At 32.8% G+C, this 14,493-nt stretch overlaps 1 protein-coding gene across 1 annotated transcript; it reads left to right on the top strand.

The window, feature by feature from the left end:
- Nucleotides 1-2,165: 2,165 nt before the first annotated feature.
- Nucleotides 2,166-4,638, top strand: Smp_149340 (hypothetical protein; the record flags this gene model as incomplete). Its single annotated transcript, XM_018798337.1, has 2 exons — nucleotides 2,166-2,263; nucleotides 4,479-4,638. 2 exons carry the CDS (start codon nucleotides 2,166-2,168, stop codon nucleotides 4,636-4,638), a joined length of 258 nt encoding a protein of 85 aa, XP_018653289.1.
- Between the last annotated feature and the right edge of the window lie 9,855 nt (nucleotides 4,639-14,493).

Genomic DNA, 14,493 nt, shown 5'->3' with positions numbered 1-14,493 from the left:
GTGTTGTACAAAAGCTTTCAAAGACGTATACTAAGGTTTATTGAAGCCTTGTCTATACGGAAATTCAAACCGCCTTTATATGTTCAAAAACAATTTGTTCTTACCCTTAACCTACCCTGGTAATGGTGATTTATTATCCAAAGTGGTCATCACATTGTTTTTGTGTACTTTATTTATTTTCTTTCTTTGTTACGGCTTGCCTTTAACCTATCTAGTTGACCTTTTAATTTTCATATAAAAATGTTCTTAACAAGTATATGTGTAATCAAATTGTTCGAAATGTATTACTTTAATATATCACATAATTCTGATAATCTTCGCCTTCTCATTGCTCTATCTAAATTTATCAAAGGGACTAATTGTTTTAAATATTAGTTTAGATTAAGAGGTGTGATAAGATATGGGAAGTAGTGACCAGTGAAGTTCAACCAGGTCTGTTGTGAGATATCAACTCACTGAAGACATTGGTGGATGTGTCGCTAAATTTCGTGGATTGGTTGAAGTTGAACATCAACACTGTTGGATGCCGGCTCAGTAGTCTAGTGGTTAAGCGCCCGCATACGAAACTGTTAGGTCCTGGGTTGGAATCTCGCGAGTCGGGATCATGGATGTGCACTGCTGAGGAGTCCCATAATAGGACGAAACAGCCGTCCAGTGTTTCCAGGTTTTCCATGGTGGTCTAACTTCAATTGATTCATGATCTCACCTATTAAAATCAAGATATAAATCTTAAAATAATCGTATACAGTCTATAAACTTTATATAATCAGTAAGTAAAATACATTTTATATATAACTTAAATTTTTTTTGTAAAAGAAAAAAAAACAACAAAAATACGGACAGACCCCACTAGTTTTATGATTTGAACAAATGACGATTAATAGAGACATAGACATATAAAACTAAGCATAGAAACATATTAGTAAACATCAATTATGAATAGTATTCGTTCTTCAATGTCCCTCTTGTATCCATAATCAATTGAATAAACAAATATACATATGCAGACATGTATGTATGTGTGTGTGTGTGTATTTGTAATATATACATGTATAAATGTATAAATTAATTGACAGTATCCTCTATAATCATCATCATTTATCGCATTCAATATTACATAATAACAGTTATAATAATGATAATAATAATAATTTCATAATATATACCATAATGTTTATTTGTTTATCACAAAACATAATGATGATATTAGTAACTATGGAAAAAATAAAAAAATAAAAATAAGATTATTTATCATTGAATTTTAATAAACCATTATTACAAATATTAAACATAATCGATAAAATTGTTCCACGTTTCTTTTAAAAATCAGTTTTCACACACAAAAAAAATTGGTAACCAGGGAAAAATAGATACAGAAAAAAAAACAAGAAAAAAAAGAGAGAACTAAATCAATAATCAAAGAAACAACAAACAAATAAACAAACAAAAATGTACATAACATTATTACAAAAAATATCCAGTTATTATAATAAATTGATTATAAAACAATTATATAATTATCTTTTATTCATTTATACTACTAATATTATTACATATTTAAGACATAATTATCAGTTACTAATACTACTACTACTATTAATACTACTGATAATAATACTACTTATAATAGTAATAATAGCAATACTATATAATACAGTGAACTTATTTACTTATGAATGCAATATTATATTATTGTATAACATATGTATAATCAGTGTGTTCTATTTCAATTAAATCAATTAAATTTTAATTATTATTTAATTATTCCATTGATTTATTATATTATTATTAATGATTATTATTATTATTTAATTATATTGATTTTAATAAAAATTATTAAATTATTATGGAAATTAAAAAATAATTCAAAGAAACAATGTTATTTAATAAAAAATAATAATAATAAATTTATTCAACAAAAATTTTGTTCATTTTATAATACTACTTATAATACTACTCATAATACTACTCATAATACTACTACTACTACTACTACAATTTGGAATAATTCATTTATATGTTTATGTATTATAATGATATGTTGTATACAAATGTCAAATTCATTAATAACGGGTAAAAGGATCTCAGATCAATTGGTTGATAATAATATCATTAATAATAATAGTAGTAGATATCAATTTATGAAAATTGGATTATTACGTTATATGGGTGAGGAGATATTACGAACCGGTGGTGTAATCACACAATTATTTGATGCAATTGAATTCTCAGTTGTACATGAACGATCTACCTCATATTTAAAGTAAGTATAGATTGTGTATTGTTTTGTCTTATGATAATAATAATATATGCTATTCATAAGTATGTATAATAATGAATGATATCTAGTTTTAGAATTTGAATAGGTTGAAACACGATTGAAAAGTATTTTGATTATCTTAGTCTTCTTGAAACAAAGTTAGTTTCTGTAGGAATTACATCATGAAGTACAATGTCTTAATCTTGTTTGAAAAGTTTCCGTTTCAAAAATATTATCAGAAGGGGGTTTTGTGGAGATTTTAGTAATTTTATAACGTTGAGATCATGAGTCAATTGAAGCTAGACCACTATAGGAAATCTAGAAGCACTGGACGGTCGTTTCGTCCTATATTGGGACTCCTCAGAAGTGTGCATCCACGATACCAACTCGCGAGAATCGAACTCCGTTGGATGCCAGGTCAGTGGTCTAGTGGTTAAGTGTTCGTGCGCAATATTGATAGGTCCTGGGTTGAAATCTCGCTAGCCGGGATCGTGGATGCGCACTGCTGAGGAGTCCCACAATAGGACGAAACGGTTGTTCAGTGCTTCTACGTTTTCCATGGTGGTCTAGCTTCAAATGACTCATGATTTCAACTATATAAAAATATTAACTCATTCAGATCATACAAATGTATTACTGTGATCAGTCACTGGTCAGTGACCATTTTCATCCTTGTCTATACCTTAGAAATGATCAAATCCTATTAGTTCATTCTTAATGAGATCATGAATTGGTGGTATGATATTCCATATACCATATTATGATTTCATTAAAACTGCATTCTCTGAACTCATTGGTTTAATTGTGAAATGATCATAGTCTTTCTAGGTGAAATTATCAGAGTAAACTTTAGGTGGTAATGATTGATGAAAAGTTCTTTTCAAATGGTTAAAAGCTTATTCTGTCAATATTCAGCGTGATTGCTGACTGCCACATGAGTGATAAAATGAAATTAGTAATAAAAAGTAAATAACAGAAAACCACTGATGATAAGTCAACACGTAATAAATTTTCATTTTTCGGTTGACATTTGCAATAAACAAAATCTAATTTGAGACAGTAAAAAAAGGGAGAAACGTTTACTTACATGAACTATTCGATAGAGAAACGTTAACTTATATGAAACATTCAGTTCGATATGTTTAGGGGATCAAAAGTTTATGAAGTGTTAGTATTCATCTATTTTTGCGGACTGCTTCCATCTGCATTAATATTGAATAGTTGATTGGCATATATTTTGAAAACTATTTCATTAATCAGACTATTATCAGAAGGGGTTTTGTGGAGATTTCAGTAGTTTCATAGTTGAAAGCATGAGTCAATTGAAGCTAGACCACCAAGGAAAACCTTGGGCTCATGCTTTCAACTATAAATCAGATTAATAGGAATCTTAGACTCATTATGGTCGAGCAACCAATTAAGTTCATGTTTATCACTTGTCAATCATTCATGACAGTACATAATTACCACATCTTAACAACTTTAATCAAGGTTGAAACCACCAAAATATGTAAAACACAAATACTACTAGTTTTGCATTCCACATAAAAAACCAGAGTAAAAGTTTGCGATAAACATCAATGAAAACTGAAGAACCACCGGACGCTTGTATCATCCGGGTATGGGACTCCTGAAGAGTGAGTATTCATGGTCCTAAGAAAGACTGAACCTAAGATATCCTGTGACAACTTAATATTGAAACTACGGAGACGTCATTCGATCTTTACATGTCTAACTTATATCAGTTCGCTATATTATACATCCACCTTCCATTATCTTCTGTGGGTGGCTGCTCTACATCTGACACAGATGAATTTCATTAGTCAAGGCTTCTTACAAGAGCTTTGGAAACTTCCGCATGTAGTTATTCACTAATGAGCACATAAAAATTATCAATATGGCTGTTTGTAACGATTTTCGAATCTTATTGAGATCAAAAACCCCACTAAGTTAGATAATCAGTAAAAACCATTGGACTATCGGTTCATGATTATAATAAAATTCAATATTCGTCACAAACTGCAACAGTGAGAAATATTTTTGTCCCATAATATCCATTTTAACTTGAGTTAAATAATAATATTTTACTTTGAATAAGATATATACCTTAATCCTAATGTTGAATTCATTTCTGGGGGAAAACAGTCATTATACTAATTTGTGGTAATGGAAATTCAATTGATTTACAATAACGTATATATTATTAAGCTGAATATAGACGTTTGTTTAATTATACGTATATATATTCAGAAGGATGGTTTAGCGGAAGTCTTCATCGAGAACCAACTTCAACTGTAGAAAAATCACCAAACAACTTTCTAATATCTCAACAACACACATCCACAACTTCATTAAAAGCATCAAAAGAGAATATTTAATGTTACAGGGTTTGATATAGACTTAAGTTTCATGCTAGTTGAAACTCATCAGCAATCTTGAATATAAAAATTGATGCTCTTTAACAGATTCTAACCGGTATTACATAGTTTCATAGTCTAAGATGTTTACATTTCTTAAATCTGGTAAATGTCCGAAATTGTATTAAATCATAACCATTGACAATCATATTACTAACCATTATTATTATTTTCACAGTTGAAAGCGTGGGTCAATTGAAGCTAGACCACCATCGAAAACCTGGAAACACTGTTTGACGGCTGTTTCGTCCTATTTTGGGACTCCTCAGCAGTGCGCATCCACTACCACGCCTCGCGAGATTCGAAACCAGGACCTACCAGTCTCGCTCCAGAGCATTTGACCGATAGACCGCTGAGCTGGCATCCGACGGTGTTTATGTCTAACTCCAACCAATCCACGAAGTTGAACAACCATTGACTCACGCTTTCAACTATGAAAATACTAAATCTCCACAAAAACCCCTTCTGATAATAATAATTATTATTTTATTTCACCTAAAGGAATTAAGTAGTATATGTTACTTATTCACAATAAATATTATTTTATGTACATGTTCATAATTTGAATTCATGGCGTTTGAAGCGAGGGTACTGGGTTCGAGTCCCAGAGTGAACATCAACTCTGAGATGAAGGTACATCCATCTGACGAGTCCCAAATAGGACGCAAGGCGCGTCCTGGATTCCACTACTAGCCACTATCCATCTTTGCTTAAAAAAATCTTTGTTTTCATAAGTTAATGTTTATGTAGTGAAATATGTTCCTATTTTTTTTTAAAAATTTAAGTAGTAACCATAGTATATCAATTCGAGGTTTTGTGATCATGACCAATTTATTAAAGGTCATTCATTCTCCCTATCCCCCCCTCTCTCTATATATATAGAGATAGATAGAGAAGCGCAAAATGACCGACGTTTCAATAATATAATCATTTAAACATTTTGTATGATAAATGACTTAAGTACTAAATAGATGATGTACTTTCAACGAGTACTTTAAGTGTCATTTTTGTTTTTAAGAGATTTTGTCATACTTTTTTCTTAATAAAATGCTGTAATTCAATGTATTTTTAGAATATAATGTTGAAAAAAATAATACCATACAATTTCGGTAGCTAGTCAGGATAATATCGTGACTTACTTACTTATGCCTGTTAACCCTCATGGAGGAGAATAGACCGTAAACCAGCATTCTCCATCCAAATCTGTCCTGAATAATCCTTTCCAGTTGTTACTCATCCTTTTCATGTCTGCTTTCAATTCTCCACTCACTATGTTATTCCACCTTCCTCTTTTCTGTTTCAATTCACGATTTTGAGTTAGCGTTTGCTTCGTGATGCAGTTTAATGATTTCCTCAATGTGTGTCCTACCCATTTCCAATGTCTTTTCCTAATTTCCTTTTTATCTGAAAGTTTGGTTTGTTCTCTCCCATAGTGGGTTTTGGTTGATTGTATCTGGCAGAATGTTGTGACTGGTGAAGTCCAACTATGTTGAGACTGAAACAGTCATTTTGATAGCATCGGATTGTCATCTCATTGAATCGTCGATTGATTTAAGTTGGAAATCTAACTTATTAGATGGTAACTCAACAATCTAATGATTGAACATAAGACTAGAAGTTCCTGTATTCAATCTCTGATAGTTTTTTTGTTATGCTTTAATAAAAAGTCACGTCCTACGATGAAGTAGCTAGGAGTCAAATTAAACGAAAAACACATGTTGTTTACAATAAAAAGAAAACTAATGTATATTTAATTTAATTTAACGAAGGATAATTAATTAAAGAAAGTTGATACAGAATACACTAACTTGTGCAAATTTAAGCAATGATGAAAAATATTTGTACTTCAAATGTATTGTGGTGTGGGCTACTTATGTCCACATAAGTAGTATATGGTGATGGTCAGACATAGAATGTATTTTGCCAGAAAAATGATAAGGAAAGAACTGAAATGAAGTGCGATTATTAGGAAAATGCATAAACAATGAAATTAGAGAAGATGGATTGATATTTACAGAAGGAACAGTGAAGATTGAGATAATTGATTGTTATTTTGCAAATTAACTGTCTACTACTGTATGGTTATCAGAATTTGGTGAGATAGTCTGTAATTTGTAGTTAAATACATTCGATTGTCCTCAGTCGTGTTGTGTTCACCACAGTATGCTTTAGATAAATTTCTATTCCCTGAACTGAATCATTCACAAGCAAAGTTTTTATTGACACTATGGATAAAATTATAAAAGCCTTTTTTTGTACTTGAAATATGCTTTGATAATAGTGTCCAGAATAATGATTGAGACTTTCATGTAAAATCATTCAGCTTAGAGGATGTAAGATAACCTAGTGAAAACGATGAGTTAAATTTTCTAGTAAAGTTTTTGATAATGATTAGAAGTGGAGTTCAGGATGTGTGTTTCATTTTGTTTCCGATTTGTGAGCTGGATATACCCACACCCCAATGTTAATGTTTACAGCAAGACTTGAACTCAATATATTTCACTTAAATAGCGCAACTGAGTAATTTTAGTGTTCAATATCAACAGCGGGAAGTATTGAATCCTTTCAAATGAAATAAGATAAGTGAAATTATGAGAAAACATTTTTAGAACTTCTCAGTAGTGTCTTAACAACAGTGTCATTTAAACTTTGAAAATAGTTTGTTAGCTATTATCTCTTTCTAAAGAAAGGAATAAATTTATGTCTTACGTCATTCAGTTAGTTGCCTTGTTTGTTTAAAAAATCAATAGCAGCTTAGAAATTTCTAGTTCGAATCTTGCGAGTGCGGGATCGTGGATACGCACAGCTCAGGAGTCTCACAATAGGACGAAACGGCCGTCCAGTGCTTCCAGGTTTTTGATGGTGGTCTAGCTTCAATTGACTCATGATTTCAACTAAGAAAATACTGAAATTTTCACAAAAACCCCTTCTGATCTATAATCATACGCTTACTAGTGACTGATTTCAAGAGATATTTCCTGGAGTTCTAGTGGGAAGCAGTGATCAGTGGGGTTCAAACCACATCTGTTGTAGAGATATCAACTCACTGAAGACAATTGTTGAACGGTTGCTCAAACATCGTGGATTGGTTGAAGTAAGACATTAACACCGTTGGATGCTGGCTCAGTGGTCTATCGGTTAGGTACTCTGGCGCGAGACTGGTAGGTCCTGGGTCGGAATCTCGCGAGGCGGGATCGTGCATGCGCACATCTCAGGAGTCCCATAATAGGACGAAACGGACGTCCAGTCCTTCCAGGTTTTCCATGGTGGTCTAGCTTCAATTGACTCATGATTTCAACTAAGAAAATTTTTATTTAACTAGATTGAGAATAACCATAGAGATATGAAATTTCAAAAAAATAGTCTTTTATTTGTAAGTATAGGGATGTGAAGATTGTTGAGTCTCGTTGAAATCTTGAATCGGCCAACGATGTCCACAACCCTATACTGATAATTATCATGTGCTCACTAGTGACTAGCTTTGTGAGGAAGTTTCCGGAGCTCTAGTTAGGAGCCTTGATTTGTGGAATTAATCGATTGATATAAGTTACACATAAACATCATTGGATGCTGACTCAGTGATCTAGAGGCTAAAGGTTTACATGCAAGACAGAAGGTTGTGGATTCGATCACCATTTGCGAGGTCATGATTGTACACTACTGAGGATTCTCCTACTAAGACGAAATAGCCATCCATTGTTCCCAGGTTTTCAACTTTTGTCTAACATTGATGAATTCATGGTTTCAATGAATATTCTTTTTGCTCAAAAACACACTCTTAAAGTACTTAAAATCATTTCTAGGCTCTTTTTAGTATTTATGTTATTGTCGTCGTGACAGATTAGTTAATGTAAACCTAAAAGCAAGACTTTAAATTCAAAATCTATATGGACTGATCTATATTCATAAATAGAATATAATTCCTTAATTTAAAAAAAATCTGAACAATATCACTTACCAAAATACTGTTTAAAGATATTTGTTTTACTGGAAACAAAGTGGCAGTCACAGGTTGCTCTAGGTGGTCGACAGTGGTCAGTATGACATACTTGTACTCTTCAAAGAATTAAAGCTCTTTGCGGGATTTGAACTTATATTACCCAGTTTTTCAGTAGGAGATGCTATCACTAAGATATAAGGGGAATGGTTGACCTGCTCTGTGACTGGGTAGTCATTGAGTATTGATCAATCTCATGTTTGTTTGGTCTTTAGCTCAGTTTAGATTATATCGGTTAAGTTTCAATCTCACAAAGATCGGAAGTCTCCTCAATAGAACAGTATAAACAAGTTTGAAACCTAGAACTAAGATTTATTGGGATTACCTCCACCCACCTTACATCAAATTTCAGATTACACAATGTCTAGACAATTAGACAATTAGATCTCTATGCAACCTAATTAATCTAATCCGATCAGCTCGAAAGGATCAGATAAATATGATCTATGTTATTAATGTGTACCATCAATTGGAAATTAAAATTTTTAGTATTGTAGACCTGTAATTTTAAACAGGAGTGAGCTATATACCTTCAGAAAATATCTAAGCAACTGGCTTCCGGATGAATTTATCATATTACCATGTATAGGACGTCCACCTCACATTTTTTCTAGACTTGTTAATCCTTACTCATTTAAATGACAGTAGTAACTATCTCAGAGTAATTATTTTTAACCGTCAATACCAAAAATGGCAAAGAGATTATATAAAGCTGTAATGAAGTAAAAGAAGACTGATTTTTAAAGGTTTTGACATGAGCGAAATACTGATTACTACCTTTCTTCCTGTTGCTTGGTATGAATATGGAATAACTGCTATCAACTAATTATCACAATTACACGAGATGGATATACCGAAGCAAGAAGGGAAACATAGATTGTAAATTCATGTCAAAGTTGTAGGTGTCCACCACTGATGAACTTTATATCAAAATGAAACATATGTTTATAGCTCTCTATTTTTCTATGGTAAACTAACTGGTATCATTCTGTGACAAATACCATCTAAAGATTACATCGATCTCCGCAAAACTTCTTCAGTTTTGGTTAATGAGTCGCAAATAAGATGAAGTACGCAACCTGAAATTTCAATGATAGATTTACTTCGACTCTACTACTATCTAATAGTCAGAAATTAAATGATTTGATTTTTATACCCAAGGTTCATGTTTTAACAGTTATTTTTATTGAGATCATGGACCAACTTAAGTTAGACAATCATTGAAAACCTCGAGGTACTAGCCAATCGTTTAGTCCTAGAATAAGGTCCCTCTGTTTAATCGTTCCAGTGGATGCTGGCGTGGTGGTCTAGATGTTAGACTCTTGCTGAGAAACCTAAGTTTTTTGGTTTGTCCCCTCAAAGGGTCAAGAAGTTTCACTTCTGAGGAGCCCTACTTTAGGGTGAAACAGCTCTTTAGTAACATCACGTTTCCGATGATTGTTCAACTTAGTTTGGTTTGTGATCTCAATCTCAATTAATAATCACTACAAATATCCCTATCTTTCCTTCAGAATATCTAACAAAGTGTATATTCTCAGTTTAATAAGTAATTTTCCGAATATTAATATTAAACTTATTCAAAATGTAATTATTTTCACCCCCTGCCCATGTGTTAACAAATGGTACAAGGTATGTTAAGTAAAAGCAAGCAAATAAAAGTGTTAAAGATGGTATTATTCACGGTGTACTGTTAGCATCTGAAGAAAGGTTGACAATCATGAAACGTTAAACAGTCGTTTCATATAAGTATGGAACCCTTTAGTAATGAATATTCATAATTTAATTAACGACTAAAACAATATGTTTCAAATAAGTAAGATAGTGAATTCCTTTACTTTCACTCTTATCCTCAACTTAATAATAACTAATGTCATGTTTATCAGAAGGAGGTTTTGTGGAGATTTTAGTAATTTTATATAATTGAGATCATGAGTCAATTGAAGCTAAACCACCATGGAAAACCTGGAAGCACTGGATGGTCGTTTCATCCTATTGTGGGACTACTCAGTGGTGCGCATCCACGATCCCAACTCGCGAGATTCGAACCCAGGACCAGGATCGTGGCTTCGCACCACTGAGGAGTCCCACAATAGGACGAAATGGCCGTTCAGTGCTTCCAGGTTCTCCATGGTGGTCTAGCTTCAATAGACTTATGATCTCAACTATATAATGCCACGTTTGTTTAGTACCTTTACATCCCGATTGAACTCTACCAGTCATGTTGTTATATGTCCATTAGTCAAGATTTCAGGTACACATTGTCAACAAGTACTAACTGGCATGAAACCTTGGTTTCAGGCATCCTACTAACTATCTCCAATCACTTGGCATACTTGAAAATGTAGTGTGTAAAAATGGTGTGTTTTACTAATTAGTGGGTTACTTTTGAGAAACTGTGTGGAACTGAGTGGAATTATGAATATATAAGTGATAACAACCAAGGAAAATGTTAATTAGTAACACAATAATCAATATATTGATGTTATACTTACTGACATTGATTACTTACTTACTTATGCCTGCTACTCCCAATGGAGCATAAGCCACCGACCAGCATTCTCCAAACCACTCTGTTCTGGGCCTTCAACTGACATTGATTACCGATACAAAAGCATGAACTCAAAATAATGAATTAGTGATCGAAAAAGATACACAAAAAAAGTCAATAAATGAATGAAACAATAAATGAATGAAACATCCAATATGTAGTACTAGTGTATCTTCTAAATCTCCAATAACGACCTCGTTGTTTAAATGATGAAGTTTACTGATATCTAAATTATATGATATAAGCTTATATAAGCTGAAATGACAACTAAATATCATTTACATTTTCGACAACACAAATTAATCATCTATTTGACAGATTATTTAAGATTTTTCCATTAACCCCCCCCTTCTCTTCATGAAAAACAATCGATTTTGGAAAAAAGTACTTTTATGTAATGAATGGATCGATATTGATTATTATTATTATTATCTTAAAATAGAAAGACATTGAAATTGATATATAATCGTTTGGTAAGAACCACCCAAGTTGTATTTTGTCTTGACTATATGAAACTTTTTCATAGTTGAAATGATAAGTCAATTGAAGCTAAGCCACTATAGAAAACCTGGAAGCACTGTATGGCCATTTCATCCTATTATGGGACACCTCAGCAGTGCGCATCCACGATCCCGACTTGAGAGAATCGAACCCAGGATCTAACAGTCGCGACAGAGCGCTTAACCGATAGACCACTGAGCAGGCATCCAATGGTGTTGATGTCTAATTTCAACCAATCCACAAAGTTGAGCAACCCTTCACCAATTGTCTTCAGTGAGTTGATATCTCACAACAGACCTGGTTGAACTCCACTGGTCACTGCTTCTCACTAGAACTCCAGGAAATATCTCTTGAAGTCAGTTACTAGTGAGCATATGATTATATTCAGAAGGGTACAGTATTTTGATATAATGAGGGAAAAATAGTGTGAAAATATAAATGTAGTAATGATTATATGAAAGATTACAATTTATGTTATTTGTTGCCTAATCAGTAGATATTCAAACTATGGTATATTTAGATTATCATATTTTTAACTTTTCGTTTGACCTAGAAATCGAGATCAAATGTCTTATTGTTTCAAGTTTATCATTGGTGAATTATCCATCTATCATTACGGTTTGTATTAGTTGTGACTAAGTTATGTAAATAATGTAATTCTCTAATTGTGCTTATGTATGCTAAGTAGCTGCGAGTATATTATTGTATGAGTTTTGAGTTGTAACAAATGCTGGTCAAGACAAACAGTGCAGCAGCAGTCTCAGAAATAGTGGACCTAAAAATACACAAGGGAAAAAAGTGAGATCCTGAAATACAATACACAGAGCATTAAACCAATCACACCTGATGGACAGGCTCTGAAAGAGTTCGGAAGTTTTACATATCTCGGGAGCATTATCAACAAATAAGAATGATCTGATGCAGACATAAAGGAGAGGATTGGAAAAGTAAGGACAACATTCCTACAAGTGAAGAACAAATAGAACTTAAAACAACTATCAAGTAATACTAAAGTCACAATCTTCAATACGAACATCAAGACTGTCATAGTGTACGGAGATCAAACTTGGAGAACTACTACAACCATCACAAAAAATGTACAAGTATTTATATATAATTGTCTACGCAAGATACTTAATGACTGTTGACCAGACAGTATTAACAAAAACCTACTATGTGAGAAAATAAACCAACTTTCAGATGAGAAGGAAATTAGGAAAAGACATTGGAAGTGGATAGGACACACATTGAGGAAATAATCAAACTACATCACGAGGCGGGTGCTAACTCGAAATTCTGAATTGAAACAGAAAAGAGGAAGGTGAAATAATAACATATTGAGTCGAGAATTGGAAGCAGACATGTAAAGGATGAGTAGCAGCTGGGAAGGATTGTATAGGACATAGTTGGATGGAGAATGCTGGTTTACGGTCTATTCTCCTCCATGAGGGTTAACAGGCTTAAGTAAGTATGTATGTAAGTTTGAGTTGTAACTAAATAGGATACAACGGTGAACTAAACCGCTTTCTTTCTCGACCATCTGATTTGGTCATAGGTTAGAAGAAGGTCAAGGACCAGAGATAGTTAACATCTTGATTGTTATTCACTGGCCAACAGAAGGTCACCGTTTTTATAGACTAAGTAACTGAAAACCGAATTTAAGAGTAAGATCATACAACTGCTCTTTAATAAATATGACCAACATACACGCCCTATCTGTTTTTATTGTCATATCAAATTCCCATTCTATAATATTATAACAACTAGAAGGATAACAGTTAAATCAATGCTTTCTAACAGGATCTACAAAATTGTGGAATTCGATATTACATACCTTGGTTCAGACAATCCCAAATGTCCAGATGAACATTATTTTTATGATGATGTAATCAATTTTCTGAAACAACTGATGAAATCACCATAGTAACTGAATAGTTTATTTGCATCAATGAGATTGATTGTCAGATTTTAATTAAGTAGATATAGAAGACAACAACATAGTTTGACAAATTTATTAAGTTATGAAACATGTTATGTATAATTATGTAATCCCCTTATGGAATAACGTACATAATGATCAGTTACTATTTGTATTACACATGAATATAGAAACACATCCCAATCTGTTTCGATAAGATTAAAAATAAAATGACTAGCAGTTCTATCTTTGAATAATTAATCGATTGATAGTACTTAATTAGTTAGTAAACTGATATGACAGTTATGAATAGAATCTGTTCAAATCTACCAAATATCTCTTCTTTGTTTAAATAGTTGAAACAGTACAGATCTTAGAATTCACTTAGTATTGTTTGTTTGCCTTAATTCACAATATTGAGGCAATACGCATAGTATGCACATATGGCCAATAAGAGACTGAACACTTGCAGTTCTAAACATCAATGGGAAGATTCAAACAAACAATACTAAGTGAATTCAAACTTCACCCCATTGCACAAGCAAGTGGCTATCAGGATTCAGTAGCTGAGAGGATAACACGATGGCGTTTGAAGCGAAAGTCGATGGGTTCGAGTCCCAGAGTGAACATCAACTCTGAGATGCAGGTACATCAATCTGACGAGTCCCAAATAAGACGTAAGGCGCGTCTTGGATTCCACTGCTAGCCACTATCTATCTTTGCTTATAGTATAGATCTTAAATTAACCTTGAAATGAAACCTGGAATTTGTATACAATAGAAATATGTGATTAATTTTGTTATGGTATTAGCCTTAACCTAATACTATTATTATTACTAGCATACCTCTCGT

The sequence above is a fragment of the Schistosoma mansoni genome, chromosome 6 (assembly GCF_000237925.1).
Source record: "Schistosoma mansoni strain Puerto Rico chromosome 6, complete genome".
NCBI classification, from domain to species: domain Eukaryota; kingdom Metazoa; phylum Platyhelminthes; class Trematoda; order Strigeidida; family Schistosomatidae; genus Schistosoma; species Schistosoma mansoni.
The sequence above is the reverse complement of the archived record's forward strand: the minus strand, read 5'-3'. Positions and strand labels throughout refer to the sequence as shown.